The sequence below is a fragment of the Myxocyprinus asiaticus genome, chromosome 14, assembly GCF_019703515.2.
Source record: "Myxocyprinus asiaticus isolate MX2 ecotype Aquarium Trade chromosome 14, UBuf_Myxa_2, whole genome shotgun sequence".
Classification (NCBI taxonomy): domain Eukaryota; kingdom Metazoa; phylum Chordata; class Actinopteri; order Cypriniformes; family Catostomidae; genus Myxocyprinus; species Myxocyprinus asiaticus.
This window is the reverse complement of record NC_059357.1, coordinates 47,761,309-47,782,816: the sequence shown is the minus strand read 5'-3', so window position 1 is coordinate 47,782,816 and position 21,508 is coordinate 47,761,309. Positions and strand designations below refer to the sequence as shown.

Genomic DNA, 21,508 nt, shown 5'->3' with positions numbered 1-21,508 from the left:
TGTTTATTGTAATATTTTCTAGCTAAGTGTACATAGGAAACTATGGCATGATTATATAAAGCTATTTTAACTTAGGTATTGTTGGTCTATCTTTGTAAATTTAGTGGTCATGACCTCTGGGTAGAAATAATGTTACTCTAATTAAGTGTTTACTATCTAAGGGGACTAAACAAAATACTTTTAGATAAAAGGGCAAGATTGAGTGGCCATCTAATTAGTATTTAGTCAATTACTGTTTTAATGACCAATACTGGCATATATTTGTGACTGTGAGATCCGCGTAGTTTTCGATTAGTTTACCTCAACCCCAGGTTTTAGGTACCATGAAAGTTGATCGGCTTTCAGCGGTGTTCATCTCCAGTAATTTAGTAACTTACACTATGCTGAGCCATCTCCAGTGGCTCAGCAGTTAAGGCTCTGGATTACTCATCAGAAGGTTGGGGGTTCAAGCCCCAGCACTGCCAAGATTCTACTGTTGGGCCCTTGAGCAAGGCCCTTGACCCTATCTGCTCCAGGGGCACTGTATCATGGCTGACCCTGCACTCTGACCCCAGCTTAGATGGGAAATGTGAAAAAAAGAATTTCACTGTATATGTGTATAATGTGTGATAAATAAATATAATTATTATAATTATACACTGCTCCATAGCAGGTTTCGTTCTGGATTACAGAACGTTAACAGATGCTGAACCAATCAGCTGCCAGTAAAATGACATCTCTGAAACGTGTCTCTTAAAGCACACTTTACAAATAAAATCTTAGAAATCCACAAAATCGACTCTTCGTGATAAATTATTTATTTGAGAATCTAAATGTAAATTTTCAGCAGATAGAGTGTTGTATTTTATTTCAAATGTAATTGCTTTTCATTTACCCTCTTCAGCCATAGCAAAAAATATCTTTGAAAATATAAACAATATATTAGGCAATCTATAAAACAGCCAGTAAGATGGATTAATTGCATTTCCTTTTGTATTTCTTTTACTTTAACTTCTGTTAATAAATATCTTCTTACCTGTAAATAATTAAAAGATTGTGAATTTGGAAGCTCATACATTTGAAAAGATATCCATTCCTTTATCAGTTAACAGTTGGTGATATCTGCCCAAAACTTCAATGTATTATCTAATCTATTTGGCATGAAATCAGGATCTTTAACAATTTCTTGTAAATTAACAATATCTTTCTTAATTTTACTATTTTTCTTTTTTCTATCCAACTTCTAAAAGTACTATTAATACAAATATTATCTATTGATTTAAATGTGTTGCGTTGTTTGGGTATGAGCAGGGATATACTAATAGGTTCCCCTATTTGATACATTTCCAACTTCCTCCATTTCACTTTAAATTCTTCATTCATCCAAATCAATATAGGTTGAATTTGGGCAGCTTTATAATAATTTATTAGATTTGGGAATTCTAGTCCTCCAAGCCTTTTAGACAACTTAAGAATTTTAAGACTTTTTAAGGTTTCCTATTATCCCATATATATTTACAAAGTAGCTTATTCCATTGTCTAAAACACTTTTTTGATATACTAACTGGTAGATTTTGAAAAAGGAAAATAAACTTAGGGAGAATATTCATCTTTATACTCTCTGTTTGTTTTGAAATCGGTAGTAGCCGATATTTATTTGTAATAGTTTTGAATATATAAAGTTTTCAATTCAAAGAAATATAAAAGCTTTTATATTTGAAATAAATTTAAGCTTTTAAAATGAATAAGCCTGTGTGTTCTTGTTGTGGGCCTGTATTAATTCACTTTGTTTATTCACACATTGATATGCCAGCTGTTTTATATATATATATATTTTTTTATCACATTAAGAATGTGTTTGCAGCAGTCCTCTTGAGCTCCCGCCGCTGTTATTTCTTGTTGTGTAAATGTCTTTAATTGCTTCATAATTTTACAGTTATCCCTTGTGCTGTGTAAATCATGTGTTTTAAGTCTTCATGATTTCATGCTGAACTCTTGAGCAGTGTAAATGCTTTTTTATTTGTCTTGTGCACAGTTTAAATTAATTTAAATTCTAAATTTCATAATCATCAGCTTTCAGCAGAGGTAAATCCCGCTGAGTCTATCAAGTGAATCGCATTCTCTCACACGATTGGTTGTGCGCTGCAAACGTCACTCATTCATGTGCACGAGCACGTAATCTAATCTTTAAATCAGGATCGAAGCCTGAGTTGACAGATAAAGTTGATGAGCTGCATCATGGTACCAATTAAGCCTGATTGGATTGAATTTGTCAACTTGAAACCAATCCTGAAACCCTGAGTTCGTTCAGTAACATTCATGGTACAGACCTCAGGATTGCTTCAGTGAAGCGAGACGGCTGGATACCAACTAGTAAATGTAGCACACATTTTATCTCTAGTAAGTGAACAATTATTTGCCAACTAACTCCAAGTTAACAAGTTATTGTATATCTGACCAGTTAAATCAGAGTTTTTCCTTTACAGTATGATGCTTGCATGCTTCACAATATCAGGCAGCATTAAATAGCCCCGTCATCGTTTTCAAATGTAGCCAGCTGACGCGTTTTAATAAGTTTGCTGCGCATCAACAATAAGCATTAAATGCAGTCGAGATGTCAGGTTTGTAATTCCGTTTTCTTTCTAAATGTTCAGTGGGCTATAATTATGAAAATATCAACGCACATAAGTTATCAAGCTTTCTAGTCAGTTGACCGATGCGGGAACACTTTTCAGTAATGTTGTATTTGTTGGAATTATCTGCGTTAGTGTACAAACGCTAACAATAAACAACACAACTGCAAATGCTTCAAGGTATTATGAACTAACAATTAATTTTTTTAACCGCATTTATTAACGTTATTTAATATATATATAGATATATAATATTTATATATCAGTTTTGAAGTTAAAGCATAATGTTAACACTTAATATTAATGTATTAGTGTATGTTGGAATTAACTAAGAAATAAGATAGCTAAGCTTATTTAATGTAGTTAATTCCACCTTGCACTAATACATTAAAAGTAGCATGTGTTAGCATTATAAAGTTCAATACAAACATAAGTACATTTATAAAATGACATTAGCCAACATTAATATAGGCTGTTTATAAAATATATATCTAATGTGTGTGTGTGTGTGTGTGTGTATATATATATATATATATATATATATACACACTATATTGCCAAAAGTATTCGCTCATCTGCCTTTAGACGCATATGAACTTAAGTGACATCCCATTCTTAATCCATAGGGTTTAATATGACATCGGCCCACCCTTTGCAGCTATAACAGCTTCAACTCTTCTGGGAAGGCTTTCCACAAGGTTTAGGAGTGTGTTTATGGGAATTTTTGACCATTCTTCCAGAAGTGCATTTGTGAGGTCAGACACTGATGTTGGACGAGAAGGCCTGGCTTGCAGTCTTCGCTCTAATTCATCCCAAAGGTGCTCTATCGGGTTGAGGTCAGGACTCTGTGCAGGCCAGTCAAGTTCTTCCACACCAAACTCGCTCATCCATGTCTTTATGGACCTTGCTTTGTGCACTGGTGCGCAGTCATGTTGGAACAGGAAGGGGCCATCCCCAAACTGTTCCCACAAAGTTGGGAGCATGGAATTGTCCAAAATCTCTTGGTATGCTGAAGCATTCAGAGTTCCTTTCACTGGAACTAAGGGGCCAAGCCCAGCTCCTGAAAAACAACCCCACACCATAATCCCCCCTCCACCAAACTTCACAGTTGGCACAATGCAGTCAGACAAGTACCGTTCTCCTGGAAACCGCCAAACCCAGACTCGTCCATCAGATTGCCAGATGGAGAAGCGTGATTCGTCACTCCAGAGAACGTGTCTCCACTGCTCTAGAGTCCAGTGGTGGCGTGCTTTACACCACTGCATCCGACGCTTTGCATTGCACTTGGTGATGTATGGCTTGGATGCAGCTGCTCGGCCATGGAAACCCATTCCATGAAGCTCTCTACGCACTGTTCTTGAGCTAATCTGAAGGCCACATGAACTTTGGAGGTCTGTAGCGATTGACTCTGCAGAAAGTTGGCGACCTCTGCGCACTATGCGCCTCAGCATCCGCTGACCCCGCTCTGTCATTTTACGTGGCCTACCACTTCGTGGCTGAGTTGCTGTCATTCCCAGTCGCTTCCACTTTGTTATAATACCACTGACAGTTGACTGTGGAATATTTAGTAGCGAGGAAATTTCACGACTGGACTTGTTGCACAGGTGGCATCCTATCACAGTACCACGCTGGAATTCACTGAGCTCCTGAGAGCGGCCCATTCTTTCACAAATGTTTGTAGAAGCAGTCTGCATGCCTAGGTGCTTCATTTTATACACCTGTGGCCATGGAAGTGATTGGAACACCTGAATTCAATTATTTGGATGGGTGAGCGAATACTTTTGGCAATATAGTGTGTGTATATATATATATATATATATATATATATATATAATATATAATTTGTTAGTTCATAGTACCTTGGAATTTAAAATGTTTAATGCAAAGAACCATTTTGTAAAATTATATGCAGTGGTCCTACTAGTCTCTAGCTAGTTAGTTCTGTGTAGAAGCAGCTTATGGCTTCAGCATGACTACAAATCCACTGAAATACTAGCATGAAATGGCCAACAGCCAGTGATTTGTGAGAGCTGTAGCCTATCCCAATAATGTTTTATACTTCTGTATTTAGGCAAGCCATCTGATGACCATCTCAGTCCAGACTACATTCCCTTAAATCTTCCTTGCAGATCTGCCCCCTCTGCAAAATGTACAGATATCAGGGATCTTTAAGAGCATCATTAGTTCAGCCTTCAGAGGAAGTAGTAGAGGATATGGAAGTGGAAGAAACAGCAGAAGTAGTAGCAGCTGTCAAGTCACTGATATGTGTGTTGGATCGATCTCTCTCTCTCAGGTGGAAATGCTTACCTGTGAGACAAAGAAGCTGAAATCTGATGTAAAGCACAATAAGACTACTGATACTAGCTTCAACCTGTGGAAAGACACAGCTTTCAGGACAGGAAGTGTCAGTGTCACGTAGATGTAAAAAAAAAACTATCATATTTTATGACAAACACTCATGATCAACTTGAAGCAAAGATCCAACGAAACAATGGCAACTGTTGATAAAATATTACTGGTATGCTGCGCATTATTATCTAACTTGGACAATTCATTAAGAAATGTATATTGCGGAAAGACAAGCAGTTACAACCCTTTTTTTTTTTTTTTGTACATAAACACAATCAATGTAGCCTCTGTTGCAACCAAGGCTTCTCACTTTTTTTTTTCTTTTATTATTTATCTAGAATTCATGTTTTATGTCTGTTTTGGGTCTGATTAATGAGAACATTTGCTGTCCTGCAATTGATTAAATGTACAACATTAACTTTTAACAGATTACTTACAACCTTTCACGCTATTTGGATTACTGGGAACACACTTTAAACCTACTCATTTCAGATGAAATGCCTTGTGACAAACAGAGCACTGTGTGACATTTTTTTTAGACATACTTTACACAAGCACGTGCTTTCTGTGATCAAGAATCGTTTCCTTTGTTTGTGTGTGCAAATTTCTGTTAGAATGTGGTCTCTTTCTCTCTCATATGTATTTGTAGAGATTTGGACATTGTCATATTTTGGGTTTCTGTATGGGAGGACTTTTAAATGCCTAACAAATGTTATTCCTACCTTCAAGGCCCTAGAGACTGAGAGACTGTTGTGACTACAGTCGAGGTGATGGACAGACTGGGCTCCCTGTTCTGAGCTGCTCTCATTCTGCCTGACTTGGAAAAAGTCAATGTCTGCCACTGGTGTTGGAGCAATCTATTACAATGCGAGGTTATAGAGTTACTAATCTACCGATATCTTTTTCTACAATCAGCAACAGAGGTATGTCCATTAATATAAATAAGACACATTAGTTAGTACTCAACTGCATGTACCTTTTGTTTATTTGGGACCACACAGGGCTCAGATGTAACAGACGGGGCATTCAGTCATTCTCTCACACACTTCCACAGCAACAAGGATCGCAGCAACATGGCTACAATCTTCACCTAACCTTGTAACCACAAACATTAAAAAACAGACATGCACGTTGTATCACTTGTTTACTAAGTAATTTATTATTTGCATAGATGTGAAACACCGACTAACCCTGCCATACAAGTGCAATGTCTACTAATAACCTCCCCGTCTTCTTAGGAACGAAACATGCGGAGTACGTTTTTGACACTGTTTGACTTGCTCCAACTTCACTAAACGAGCTTACATTCCTGACCTTCCTGAAGGTAATAATTATAAGCGTCAAGACTACGTTACACTTTCACCGCCTCTCTCGTGTAGATGCACACTGTATCAACAAGATAATGGTAATAAGTCACTTCAGGTAAACGATGTTGTTTGTGAAAAGTTGGTGCCTCAAAGTCTTAAAGGGTCTGGTAATACTTTTTAATGACTTATTTTCAGTTTTTGTAAGTATCGTAATTGTTCTGCTTTGGTTAGACTTAAGTATGTGCTTGTCATTTTGTTTTGACAGGTCTGAGTTTTAAAAATGGCGCCACCGGAAGCGCTCCCGGGACAGTCACGCGCAGTAGTGCGACTCCTTTACATTCTTCGAAATGGTGTGGCGTTTTAGAATAGCCCACCAATCAATCGTGTCCAACAGCTACGTTAAAGATAAAAAGTCCCCCTATTTTGCAGTGGCAAAATATAAAGTTTGGTCAATAATTCTTTTGCGGTTTAAAAAAAAATAAAAAAAAATAACCCTACTCACTCTGGACTCCGTTGCCGTCTCGGGTTTCGAACTTTCTAAAGAAACCGCCCTCACATCTACGACAGAAACTGAAAATATTCCAAACTGCAACCAACATTTGAGTAATGTCTAAATATCATTGTCAATATAACGTGGTAAATTGTAAGATTATGAGCAACTCACTTCTCGTACCTAATAAACGAAGATATTTCAGTCATTTTAGAGAATCAAAGTTCTCGAGTCTTACTGGTGCTGTATGCGCTTCAGTGTTGCCATCTATTTCTTGTGGGAAGTCCCCAAAGGCTCGCTGAATTGTAAGCTAAAAGTAGCTAACTCACGCGATGACGTCACTTACTACGTAAGACGTCAAATGTACATATGTAAATGAATTGGCGTAAAGAGCTACGGCAATTTCTTAAAGGTGTAGTGTTGAAGAACCGTCATTATTATAATTTTTTTTTTTTTAATTGAACTAATTTATCAAGTAGTATTTAACAACTAATCATTTCGCTGTCACTAACTGAACTTGTCAAATATTCAGCAAGTTGTGGTGGGCTGTTAAATAGATGAGTGTGTGCGTGTGTTTTGTAATAAAACTATTTTAATGAACATTCATGAACAAGCTGGCCAAAATTAGCCTATCAAACTATATAGCAAGCAGGGCAATATTTCTGTTTTTATTATGTTTTATAATTGAACTGCATTACTGAACAACAACAACAACAACAAGGCTATAATTATCCTAGCAATAGCAACCAGGGGTAGGCAGCGGTGTAGTGTTGGATGTATTTTTTTATTATTATAATTTCAAAACATAGCTAACAATGCCTTCCATAAAGCTCTTTTAGAGAGAATAATATGCAATATCTTATTTTTGAACATATCTGGTGTGTGGTGATGAGCCATCAGTGTGTATTACTTGTGCCAGTGTTGCCGTCACGATGATATTTGACAGACACCTCATCTGTTCATATCACTTCTCTATATTCTTTATTATAGATCAGGGGTTCATATCCATTCTCTTTCACTCTCTCCTTGCTCTTTAGACTGAATTTTCTTCTCTAAACGGGGAGCATGCACGTGAACTCAGGTTGAGACTGTCGCAACAAATACCATGACAACACGAAAGCTCATCAGTCATTCAGTTTATAGAACACTGCTGATAGCATGCAGGTAAGTCATTTTACTTGAACAGTGGCGGATTTAGGCATATGTGAGGTGGGCAGACACATGAGCAAAATGTACATTTTTTTCTACATAAGAGATTTTAGTTTTTTTACAAATGGAAAAAGTCCCTCAAACTTTCATATCGCTCCTTGAACTTTATCAGTTTAGAATTTTTTTTTTAAAGGATTATTCTTTAATAATGAACCATTTATTAAGCCTAATTTAAATATTTAACATATGGACAAGTTATATGCATATTTTTGACTTTGAACACAAAATTAAAGTGTCATGTCAACAACCCATATTTTTTAGGCTACAGCAACCATAAAGTACCCAAAAGCGCGCACAAACGGTATGTATTTCAGTAATTCATTGTTCTAAATTTACATATGAAATTGATAGTCCTGAATTTCTACTGCCCACAAACATACTACTCACGCAAGATGCTCAGATGTTATGTTGGTCCTGCATGTGTGTGGCCAGTACATACAGAACATCAGTTCACTTCTTGTAAAGTCTTCAATGTAAACCACAGACCTAATTTTACAGATTAATTGAAAAGAAAATGCTATTCGAAAAGAAAGAAAATCGTTGTCTGCCATATTATTCAATCCTAGCTCAGAGGCTAAAAGAAGGAAATGGGTTTAAGAAAAGGAATTTACCTAGGGTAAGGATTTAACTAAATGATGAAACTAAAAAGTGCAAGCATAAGTGGAGAGATGCGGTCCTCCAAGGTAAGAGGTTTAACACCAGCACTCTGCATTCAGTTGTTCTAATTGTGTGTACAGCGGTTTACTATTTTTTGTTGTTTTATGAATATAAGTGAATCAAATTGAATTAAGATGTATAAAAATGTAATAAAATGTAAACATTGAGGTTTTATTAATTTAAAGATCACGCAGTTAAATTTCATGACATTTTGTTATGAAATCGAAATGCGTAAATCATAAATATAGGCAATTTTTGGGAGTGTGCACTCCAGAGGATCATGTGATTAGACATTTATTAGACAAAGATTTTAGATTTCACTTTTTATTTTGTATAATTTTTGGCATATTTTAAAATGCTGACATGCCACAATTTCAGACACATGTACACAGGCAAGGGATAAAGAAGCTTCTTCTGGCTGCAGCCTCTGCTTCACAACAGTTACCAGGATGTGAACATATACTGCATCATGTTCTCTACTTTAGGAGGTGTTTAGGTTCATGTGGTTTGCAAGCCTAAATCCAGTTTATTTCGATGGAATGTTTTAGTTCTCTCAGTAATTTTGGTAAATGATAGAAAATGAGCATACAAGAAATTGTAACTGTCAAAGCATTTTCTTTTTAATAGATTTTATTTCAAATGCTGGGTGATGTTTCCGGTGAGCTTATGCATCTGCATATCCATCAAAGACATGACTCATGCTGCCTTTCAGATGACAACGAAGGTATTAGTGGGGGGAAAAAACTTCATTTTCAGCAGTGTTACATCTTGGGGTAAAGTGACCAATCTGTGCCCCCTTCAAAATTTCAAATGCCCCTGTGGTGATGGGGGCGTGGCCAAGTGACGTCTGTAGAGCGAGGCCAGGAGAGGAAGAGTGGTAAGGATGGACACCTGTGGAAAATTATGTCTAACAGCTGTTGTGTTGCAATGAGAGCTGGAGAGGGATAAAAAGGCAATCCAGACCGCCGGAGGAGAGAGAGATGCAAAAAAAAAAGACCCTATTCTGTTTTTATGTACTTCAGGCTGGAATGATGCTCGCAGATGAAGTGAATAATGTTGATCATCTCATAACAAGGCCACATGTCAAGGTCTGGGTAGATTAGATGGCAAGTGAACAAGTTCTCGTAGTCAACGTGTTGAATGCAGGAGAAATGGGAAGGAGTAAAGACCTAAGTGACTTTGACAAGGGCCAAATTGTTATGGCCAGATGACTGGGTCAGAGCATCTCTGAAACGGCAAGGCTTGTGGTGAGTATGCACCAACAGTGGTCTGAGGAGGGACAAACCGGCGAAAGAGTGTTGGGCACCCAAGCCTCATCGACGCATGAGGGCAATGAAGGCTATCCCGTCTGATCCGAACCGACAGAAGAACAAGTGACAAAATTAATGATGGTTACGGGAGGAATGTGTCACAACACACAGTGCATCACACTCTGCTGCGTAGCCGCTGACCGGTCAGAGTGCCCATGATGACCCCTGTCCACCGTCAAAAGTGACAATGGGCACGCGAGTGCTGGAACTTGGAGCAGTGGGAGAAGGTCACCTGTTCCGATGAGTCCCGTTTTCTTTTACATCACATGGACAGCCATGTACATACTGTACATATGTGCCGTTTACCTGGAGAAGTGATAGCACCATGATGCACTGTGGGAAGCCGGTGGAGGAAGTGTGATGCTCTGGTCAGTGTTCTGCTGGGAAACCCTGGGTCCAGCCATTCATGTGGACATCAATTTGACACTTGCCACCTACTTAACCTTGGTACACCCCTTCATGGCAATGGCATCTTTTAGCAGGATAATGCGCACTGCCACACAGCACACATTGTTGAGGAATGGTTTGAGGAACATAATGAAGTTTGAATGAATTCAAGGTGTTGCCCTTGCTTCCAGATTCCCCAGATCTCAATCCAATTGAGTGTCTGTAGGATGTGCTGGACCAACAAGTCCGATCCATGGTGCTTACAGGACTTGAAAGATTTGGTGCCAGATACCACGGACAACTTCAGGGGTCTTCTAGAATCCATGCCTCGGCAGGTCGGCACTGTTCTGGCGGCATGCTGAGGACCAACAACATATTAGGCAGGTGGTCATAATTTTGGCTCATAAGTGTGTACTAGGGCCTGGGTCGGGTGTATGTACATATGGTTGGCATTGCACAATAGCAGCTTTTATTTATTAACACTACATGTAAAAAAAAAAAAAAAAAAAAAAAGTAATTATTGTATTTACATCAATTTTCTCCAAACGTGCTATTTATAATATATACTGAACATTATAAAAACATGTAACATTCTAAAAAGCTCTGTTTGAAATTTTTCAATTCAAAACTGCATGTTTTTTGTTTTGTTACAAAGCTGTTTACAGCATGCACTGTGCCTACGACTTTATCTTGATGGCACTTTGATATAAAACCTCTCTTGTATTTTCTGACAACAGTTCATAGTTTCTGAGTTCATTATCCATTAGAATCCCTCCTGAAGGTAATTATTTCTATGTATCCTTATAACCATTTCAGAGAATCACCAGAAAGCTAAAACAAAATAGCACTATTCAGCATCCAAGGACATGAATTCATCTCGTTTGCTATGTTTTGTTGAAATAAAGTAAGCCAACATATAAAGTGCATAACTAAAGTTATAAGCATTATAAAGGATAATTAATTTAGTCATTATAGTACATCCAGAGCATGTAATGGGATACAGTTGATTCTGATATTAACAGCAGCAAAGGGCAAAACTAAACATGAGCCTCACCTCAGGACCAAGAAACAGAGCACAGTGTCATTTTTAAAGGCACATTGGCCACTTCAATTATCAATGATCAAAATATGTACAAAAATATATATTCAATAGTACACTCGGGTGAAAAGCCAAGGTTATTTTTCACAAAACCTGTCAAGATCATGTCCAGGTCACATTTCACACACAAATAAAATGACAAGCTTATTCTTAGGACCATTAATATTTTTGCACTGTGACATTATTTTCATGAGAGTTCACATTTCCCCTCCGAATTCTCATTACTGTAAAAAAAAAAAAAAAAAATAAAAAAATTTATTACGGTAATACGAATTTGTTGGGGCATTTTTATGAAAATGTTACAGCAAACATATTCCTAAAATAGGCTTAATTTTTTTTCCTTTTGATTTTAGGGTGAAATATAAGCCGGACATTTTTTTTTGTGAGGTTGTGACATTTTTCCACCAACATTGCACAGCAGAATTTCTTGTGTTCACTTCAAGTGTTCGAGAAAGATATTACTGGCCTTCCAAACGTGTGCATTACAGTGTCCATACTTTACAAAAGTCTTATTAAAATGTAAAACATAAAACAAAAAAATGGAATGACTACATCAGCGTTCAGTGATCACAAGACAGACCACTCAAAGTCTCCAGCGTCCTCCACATTATCTTCACAAAGAACCTGCAGGTCGCTAACACAAGCGCTGCTGTCTGAAATAAGTATAAAAGGCACTTCAGGTGGGATGTCGACCACTCCAGTGACACAGCCGGGGCACTGCAGGCCCAGACGGCATCCACGCAGCGAGGTGGATCATCCCTGGAACATGTCAATTTAGATGGGCTCTGTGCTGAGCTCAGCTGAAACTGGTGCTTCAGACTGTGTTTTTGGCAAGGCATTTGGAGGTGGTGCTGCAATATGATTGGACGGTGATAAGTCTAAGGGCACTAACTGGCTGGTGTGCCGTGTGGACGGAGTCTGTGTTGGTGTGCTGTGTACGATCAGTTCAGAGATGTGGTAGTAAGGCAGAAAGGGGCGCTCCACTGCACATGAGCGCATGGCCAGGTGTGTGTGTTGCAGGAGAAGAGGGAAGCGGGAAGTGAAGAAGAACACAAAGTCATCTGGAATGGAGCCCAGAGTCTCCTGCACCTCCTCAGGCAACTCCCTGTAATGATGCTTCTGCAAGAGATTCAGGAGAAATACAAATGAGCAAATTTGTGAAGTAGATGAATATGAGTTGATTCCGTTTACATTCTCCAAATAAAACATTGCAAAATAGTTTGTAAGAGCTGATGCATATTACTAACTGGCAATGAATCCATTGCCGTTTATCTTAGTGTTTCTCTCTTATGAAATGTTTTTCACACTATTTTTTTTGTATTTGTCTGCTAACAATGTCCAACAGTGTACAGTATGTACATGTACCACAGGAGAATCAAGTCATGAAAATTCAGAAAATCAAGTACTTTTTCCAACACCAAATAAAGTTTTCATGGAATTCATACAAGTGAGAGAACTTGGCACTTTCAAATAATTTTGAGTTTCCAACTTGTACATTATGACGGTATTTTAAAAAACTCCTAATTAAAGTAACTGAACATTACCAATTATATAAAAGAGGTAACCAGCCAGGAAAAGTAATACACTATATGTATATTGTATGTATATAATATATACATACATTGCCTGGCCAAAAAAAAAAAAAAAAAAAATCAACCTTTGGATTTAAATAAGCAGATACTTAAAAGATTTCTATGATTACAGTAATTAATATGTTCAGCTGGCAACAATTCTTTTAACCCTAACTGCTGCAGTGTGTAGCTTCTCATTTCTTAAACAACCATGTCAGAAGACGTATCTCATGGTCATAGAAAAGATGTTACTGTGTTTCAGAATTATTGGCCTGCATCAAGCAAAGAAAACTAAAGAGATTGCTGAAATCACTAGAATTGGGTTGAGAACTTTCCAACACGATCGTGATCGGAGATCACTAAACGCTTGGTGAAATCGACAGTAGAACTCACGGCTATGTTTAATAGTGACAGTAAGAGCATTTCCACATGCACAATGTGATAATTTACAGGATTGGGACTAAACAGCTGTGTGGCCACAAGAAAGCCACTTGTTTGTGAGGCTAATCAGAAAAAATGACTTCAATTTGCTAGGGAGTTTAAAGATTGGACTGTGGAGCAATGGAAAAATTGGTCTAGGCTCAGCAACGTCAGCTGACTACCTGAATGTTCTGAATGACCAGGTCATCCCATCAATGGATTTTTTCTTCCCTGATGGCACAGGTTTATTCCAGGACGACAATGCCAAGATTCATCTAGCTCAAATTGTGAAAGAGTGGTTTAGGGAGCATGAAGAATAATTTACACACATGAATTGGCCACCACAGAGTCCTGAACTTAACCTCATTGAAAGTCTTTGGGATGTGCTGGAGAAGACTTTACGGAGTGGTTCGGCTCTCCCGTCATCAAAACAAGATCTTGGCCAAACATTTATGCAACTCTGGATGGAAATAAATGTTATGACGATGCATAAGGTTTTCGAAACAGTGCCATGACGAATGAGTGCCGTAATCAAAGCTAAAGGCAGTCCAACGAAATATTTAGAGTATGCAAATCTTTTTTTTGGCCAGTATCTACATTCTATCAAATACTATTATGAGTTGAACACTGATTGAAAAATATTTACACAATTTACACGTATTTACATTGAATTTACATTCATTTGTATAACAAGTGCTAAATAATTAAGGTGAGATGTTTCTTTCATTGAAAGATGCGGCAGTGCTAACTTTATTTCACCCTGCAGCAATGTCGGTAAGTAAACCATATATTTCTAATCTTTAATTTATAATTGTGTTTGTAATAAACGGTAAACCATCGTTTATCGCTAAGTAGAGGTCTGCAACCAACCCAGGCCCGATGGGACCCGAGAACCCCTCATGTTTCGGGCTGGGTTCGGGTCAGTTTGTCCAAGTAGGACTTCAGGTTCAGGCCTACCAAACTTGTTTTGCGCCCGGGCTCTCACTCAGACACGCGCAAAAGAATGAGTTAGGGGCTGTTCACACCAAACGTGTTTTTGTGTGTATCTGCTCCGTTCATCATCTCATCATTGTTTTCCTATGTAAACACATGCTTTTTCACCCAGTTTGGAATGCCCAATTCCCAATGCGCTTTTAAGTCCTCCTGGTCGCAGAGGACGAATCTCAGTTGCCTCCGTGTCTGAGACCGTCAACCCGCACATCTTATCACGTGGCTCGTTGAGCGTGTTTCCACGGAGACATAGCATGCCTGGAGGCTTCACGCCATCCACCGCGGCATCCACGCTCAACTCACCACACGCCCCACTGAGAATGAACCACATTATAGCGACCACGAGGAGGTTACCTCATGTGACTCTACCCTCCCTAGCAACCGGGCCAATTTGGTTGCTTAGGAGACCTGGCTGGAGTCACTCAGCATGCTCTGGGATTCGAACTAGCGAACTCCAGGGGTGGTAGCCAGCGTCTTTACCACTGAACTACCCAGGTCCCCCTGGATGAATTTCTTTGACTGTTGCATTGCGTCTCACCGTTTCTTCAACATCTCGTGCAGGACGAGCACGTTTTTAGACACGGTGTCAAATTAAAAATAACTAAAAAATGCATGTCGAGGCACCTGCGCTCTGTTTCATTAGTTGCACTGCGTCTAGAATGTTTTTAGCACAGGTGTCATAAAGATTCAACGTTCTGAACGAGTTTAGGCTGCAAAGAGGTGACTGTTACATTGTTTAACATTATTCCAGATTGTTCTGCACCAAGCAAAGTTTTAGCGCTTGATAAAACAGTAAAATCTAAGGCATTTAAAAAGTATCTAAAATTAATGTTTTAATGAGCCATTCAGGTTACACAAAGAAAAAAGTCGACCCCAGGGACATGCCTGAAATATTTGGTATTTTAATCACTTTTATATTAGAGATGTGTTTTCTTCATTGTTACCTTCATGAAATTTTGTCAGAAAGCAAATCTCAAAAAATGGTAATCCAAAATCACATTTAAATCCGTTTAAAAAAAAATCTATTTTATCTTCAATTGTTGATTTTCCTCAACAGTAGTACATATTTCTGCCTGTACTCAGTATTGCTTTCTACCCTGTTAGTACAGCTGAAGTCAGAAGTTTACATACACCTTTTTTTTTTTTTTACATACGCCAAATTCATTTAAACTCAGTTTTTCACAAGTCCTGACATTTAATCATAGAAAACATTCCCTGTCTTAGGTCAGTTAGGATCACTACTTTATTTTAAGAATATGAAATGTCAGAATATTAGTAGAGAGAATTATTTATTTCAGCTTTTACTTCTTTCATCACATTCCCAGTGGGTCAGAAGTTTACATAGGCTTAGTTAGTATTTGGTAGCATTACCTTTAAAGAGGCTCTATTATGCCTTTTGGGATTTTACCTTTCCTTTAGTAATATAGCTGTTTGTGCATGTAAAAGGTCTGCAAAGTTACAAAGCACAAAGTCCACGCAAAAGGGATTTATTCCCTCCCACAGACAACACTGCTCAAGAACTTCAAGAAGCTGCTGGATTGTAGTCCAGCCATTTCTTCCGTAAAGTATCTACGTCACTATGTAACTCATTTGAAATCAGGGCAGACTGGGCTTTTCGAAAGAGGGGGGCTTTAAAGAGACAGGACCTAAATCAGAGTGTTTGAGAGGATGAAAATAGGTTTAGCAGAAATGTATGAGAAAAATAATGTGTTTTTTGAACATTAAAAGCATGTAAACCTATTCTAGTAGACCCCCAAAATAAAATCATGAACCTGTATATTAGCATAATATGGGCTCTTTAAATAGTTTAACTTGGGTCAAACATTTTGGGTAGCCTTCCACAAGCTTCTCAATAAGTTGCTAGAATTTTTGCCCATTCCAACAGACAGAACTGAGTCAGATTTGTAAGCATCCTTGCTCGCACACACTTTTTCAGTTCTGCCCACAAATTTTCAATCGGATTGAAGTCAGGGCTTTGTGATGGCCACTCCAACACATTGACTTTGTTGTCCTTAAGCCATTTTGCCACAACTTTGGAGGTATGCTTGCGGTCATTGTCCATTTGGAAGACCCATTTGCGACCGAGCTTTAACTTCCTGGCTGATGTCTTGAGATGTTGCTTCAATATATCTACATCATTTTCCTTCCTCATGATGCCATCTATTTTGTGAAGTGCACCAGTCCCTCCTGCAGCAAAGCACCCCCACAACATGATACTGCCAACCCCATGCTTCACGGTTGGGATGGTGTTCTTCGGCTTGCAAGCCTCAACCTTTTTCCTCCAAACATAACAATGGTCATTATGGCCAAACAGTTACATTTTCGTTTCATCAGACCAGAGGTCATTTCTCCATAAAGTCAGATCTTTGTCCCCATGTGCACTTGCAAACTGTAGTCTGGCTTTTTTATGGCGGTTTTGGAGCAGTGGCTTCTTCCTTGCTGAGCAGCCTTTCAGGTTACAACAATATAGGACTCGCTTTATTGTGGATATACAGTGGTGTGAAAAAGTGTTTGCCCCCTTCCTGATTTCTTATTTTTTTGCATGTTTGTCACACTTAAATGTTTCAGATCATCAAACAAGTTTAAATATTAGTCAAAGATAACACAAGTAAACACAAAATGCAGTTTTTAAATGAAGGTTGTTATTATTAAGGGAAAACAAAATCCAAACCTACATGGCCCTGTGTGAAAAAGTGTTTGCCCCACCTGTTAAAACATAACTGTGGTTTATCACACCTGAGTTCAATTTCTCTAGCCACACCCAGGCCTGATTACTGCCACACCTGTTCTCAATCAAGGAATCACTTAAATAGGACCTGCCTGACAAAGTGAAGTAGACCAAAAGATCTTCAAAAGCTAGACATCATGACGAGATTCAAAGAAATTCAGGAACAAATGAGAAACAAAGTAATTGAGATCTATCAGTCTGGAAAAGGTTATAAAGCCATTTCTAAAGCTTTGGGACTCCAGAGAACCACAGTGAGAGCCATTATCCACAAATGGCGAAAACATGGAACAGTAGTGAACCTTCCCAGGAGTGGCCGGCTGACCAAAATTACCCCAAGAGCGCAGCGATGACTCATCCAAGAGGTCACAAAAGACCCCACAACAACATCCAAAGAACTGCAGGCCTCACTTGCCTCAGTTAAGGTCAGTGTTCATGACTCCACCATAAGAAAGAGACTGGGCAAAAATGGCCTGCATGGCAGAGTTCCAAGACGAAAACCACTGCTGAGCAAAAAGAACATTAAGGCTCGTCTCATTTTTGCCAGAAAATATCTTGATGATCCCCAAGACTTTTGGGAAAATACTCTGTGGACTGACGAGACAAAAGTTGAACTTTTTGGAAGGTGTGTGTCCCATTACATCTGGCGTAAAACTAACACCGCATTTCAGAAGAAGAACATCATACCAACAGTAAAATATGGTGGTGGAAGTGTGATGGTCTGGGGCTGTTTTGCTGCTTCAGGACCTGAAAGACTTGCTGTGATAAATGGAACCATGAATTCTGCTGTCTACCAAAAAATCCTGAAGGAGAATGTCCGGCCATCTGTTCGTGACCTCAAGCTGAAGCGAACTTGGGTTCTGCAGCAGGACAATGATCCAAAACACACCCGCAAGTCCACCTCTGAATGGCTGAAGAAAAACAAAATGAAGACTTTGGAGTGGCCTAGTCAAAGTCCTGATATGAATCCTATTGAGATGCTGTGGCATGACCTTAAAAAGGCAGTTCATGCTCGAAAACCCTCCAATGTGGCTGAATTACAACAATTCTGCAAAGATGAGTGGGCCAAAATTCCTCCACAGCGCTGTAAAAGACTCATAGCAAGTTATCACAAACGCTTGATTGCAGTTGTTGCTGCTAAGAGTGGCCCAACCAGTTATTAGGTTTAGGGGGCAATCACTTTTTCACAGAGGGCCATGTAGGTTTGGATTTTGTTTTCCCTTAATAATAACAACCTTCATTTAAAAACTGCATTTTGTGTTTACTTGTGTTATCTTTGACTAATATTTAAACTTGTTTGATGATCTGAAACATTTAAGTGTGACAAACATGCAAAAAAATAAGAAATCAGGAAGGGGGCAAACACTTTTTCACACCACTGTAGATACTTGTCTACCTGTTTTCTTCAGCATCTTCACAAGTTCCTTTGCTGTTGTTCTGGGATTGATTTGCACTTTTCGCACCAAACTACGTTCATCTCTAGGAGACAGAATGTGCCTCTTTCCTGAGCGGTATGATGGCTGCATGGTCCCATGGTGTTTATACTTGCATATTATTGTTTGTACAGATGAATGTGGTACATTGGAAATTGCTCCCAAGGATGAAAACCTCTTGTGGAGGTCCACAATTGTTTTTTTCTCTGAGGTCTTGGCTGATTTCTTTTGATTTTCCCATGATGTCAAGCAAAGAGGCACTGATTGTGAAAGGTAGGCCTTAAAATACAGTACTGTGCAAAAGTCTTAGGCACATAAGATGTTTCACAAAAGCATTTGTCTTAAGATGGTTATTTTTATATCTTCAGCTTTAGTGTGTCAGTAGGAAATATAAATGTTAGAATCCCAAACATTACTTTTGCAAATAGAAAAGATTAGAATAGAAGAACAGGGAGCCCTGCAACAGATATCATGACCCCCACAGAGCCCCCCACTGAACATTGTGTCAGTCTGAGATTACATAAAGGGACAGAAGCAACTGAGACAGCCTAAATAGATAGAAGAACTGTGGCGAATTCTCCAAGAACCTTGGAAAATCCTATCTGCCAACAACCAAGAAAAACTGTGTCCAGGTGTACCTAGGAGAATTGGTGCTGTTTTAAATGTAAAGGTGGTCACACCGAATACTGATTTAGCTTTAAATGAAAACTATTTATGTCATTATTTTTGAAGACATCCTCACTACGCAACATTTTTCACAAGTGCCTAAAACTTTTGCACAGTACTGTACATCCACAGATACACCTCCAATTGACTCCAATTAGCCTATCAGAAGCTAATTGTCTAATTGCCTAAAGACTTGACATAATTTTCTGGAATTTTCCAAGCTGCTTAAAGGCACAGTTAACTTAGTGTATGTAAACGTCTGACCCACTGGAATTGTGATATAGTCAATTAAAAGTGAAACAATCTGTCTGTAAACATTTGTTGGAAAAATGACTTGTGTCATGCACAAAGTAGATGTCCTAAATAACTTGCCAAAACTAAAGTTTGCCAATATTTAATCTGTGGAGTGGTTAAAAAATGAGTTTTAATGACTTCAACCTAAGTGCACGTAAACTTCTGACTTCAACTGTATGTAGGCTACTAATGCTTGTACAGTATGCACTCAAATTTGAATCTAGCCTTAACAAATGAACTTAAAAAAAAAAGTAAAAAATGAAACTTGGAAAACCTAACAAATCTCAATACCTTTAATGTGTGATATTTTTGATGTTTTATCATCATATCCTACTTGTCTCTCTCATACAAATTCAAACCTGTTAAGGCAAAAATTATTGGGAAATTGATGACATTTAAATTATTTTAAAATGTATGACAAAATAGATCAAAGATATGCAGCTATTTTTGCCTTTAGATTCCCACCCTGTTTTATCCTGTTAGACAACATATACTGTATAATTAGATGGGTAGATTTAACAAAGGGTAATACACTATTACGATGCATTTTTTCTGTCATCCATTTGTAAGCAGATAACATATACTAACAAAATAGCTACATATAATGTACTTTCAAAGAATTTCTGATGTTTTCCACCCTGTTATGCCACATTTCATCAACATTCATTTTATACATTTTAGCTGATAAAATCCAAAACTCTGCTCCTGAAGCTCAAACAGACCAGTGTTTTCTGAACAAAAGACATTTCCTTCTGATATGATGTATAAAAAAAAAAAAAAAAAAAAAAAAAAACTTTTATTGTCATGAGGTCGATTAGGCAACACATAAAGAATGACTCAAATAAGCCTTTCATGCCACTGCATTCTGATCGTGTTGCTATAATCACTAGATGTTTGTGGTGAATGTCAAAAAACTGCTGCTATTTAGTTAGCTCACCTTATTTCTCATGGCACGTAAAAGATCCCTGACCGATCTGCCTTTGTATGATCTAAATTTGCGTAGATCTGAAAGAAAAATATTTGGTATTTGAATCACATAGTTTGCAGAGCAAATGTTGCAGTTTGCAGACAATCATGAAGGAACAGTTTTCCATGTACAACATTTTATACTGTGAATTACACCAACAGAAAATCAGTCAGTGAAGAATAACTGAAATGTCAGAGTGCTCACCGGTCTGTAGAGGCACTGTGATATGATCCCTCCAATCACCTTTCACCACGACCCACCCCCCTCTCTCCAGCTGCCTCACGATTGGTCCATCTAACGGCTCCTTCTCAATTCTATCACTCACATCCTATGAGACAACAAAAACACAAAAACATCACCTCACAGCTGCCACTGAGCATTCTGAATGTTGTGATGTTTCTTAGATGCATTTTAGCTGAATGTCTCTGAACGACTGTTCTGTTGTTAAAACAACACTGTACATTTGATTGCTTCCTGTGTTTGAACAGAACTGGTGGAAAAAACTGAAAAACTTAAAATTAGGGCTGCAACAACTAATCAAGAAAATCAATAAAATGTCATAATGACTATAGTCAACAACAACTGTCATTATCAATTAATTAGATCTGTGCACTACTATTGTACTTACAGTATGTCTTTATTGTACAATGTATAGTGAACATTTGCCGATGAACGTGTGGGTAACAGAGTGTTGTTTCTATAGCAAATTCAAGACAAATTGGCCATTAAACAACTTGTTCCTGCCAAGCCAGACATAAAAATAGTCTGGCAATCAAAAGATAAGGGTAGGTGATAAGACAGCAGTGTAGGTGTATGTGATTTGAAAAATCTTTTAGATTATCTGATGGGATTATTTTTGAATCACTTCCCAGCACTACTATCTAACCAACTAACCTGGAAGAACTGCAGCTGTTTTTCCAGGCTCCAGAAGAATGGATGTTTGAGCACTCTGTCTGCTGAGGGTCTCTTCTCTGGCTCCATACTCAACATCTGCTCAATCAGGCTTCGAGCAACAATATCCT

The 21,508-nt window shown here is 38.2% G+C and overlaps 2 protein-coding genes across 16 annotated transcripts in view; both read right to left on the bottom strand.

Annotated features, from left to right (window-relative positions):
* LOC127452143 (sterile alpha motif domain-containing protein 9-like) overlaps positions 1 to 7,093 on the bottom strand; it is a 41,571-nt gene extending 34,478 nt beyond the window's left edge. Inside the window, exons 1-4 of one of the 15 annotated variants that reach the window (XM_051717371.1) lie at positions 6,942 to 7,081; positions 6,771 to 6,854; positions 5,938 to 6,056; positions 5,684 to 5,818 (exon numbers count right to left, since the gene is read on the bottom strand). The gene's annotated coding sequence lies outside the window, so the exon portion shown is untranslated. Of the gene's footprint in view, positions 1 to 4,919; positions 4,984 to 5,683; positions 5,819 to 5,937; positions 6,057 to 6,770 lie in introns of all 15 variants that reach the window. The other 14 variants (XM_051717372.1, XM_051717379.1, XM_051717374.1 and 11 more) reach the window with 14 other exon arrangements.
* Positions 7,094 to 8,778: 1,685 nt separating this feature from the next.
* The window catches only part of LOC127452147 (serine/threonine-protein kinase/endoribonuclease IRE1-like), a 66,306-nt gene continuing 53,576 nt past the window's right edge, over positions 8,779 to 21,508 (bottom strand). The window contains exons 19-22 of the mRNA XM_051717396.1: positions 21,381 to 21,508; positions 20,691 to 20,814; positions 20,457 to 20,524; positions 8,779 to 12,539 (exon numbers count right to left, since the gene is read on the bottom strand). Coding sequence (XP_051573356.1) covers positions 12,195 to 12,539; positions 20,457 to 20,524; positions 20,691 to 20,814; positions 21,381 to 21,508 — 665 coding nt within the window. The 3' untranslated portion in view covers positions 8,779 to 12,194. The remainder of the gene's footprint in view (positions 12,540 to 20,456; positions 20,525 to 20,690; positions 20,815 to 21,380) is intronic.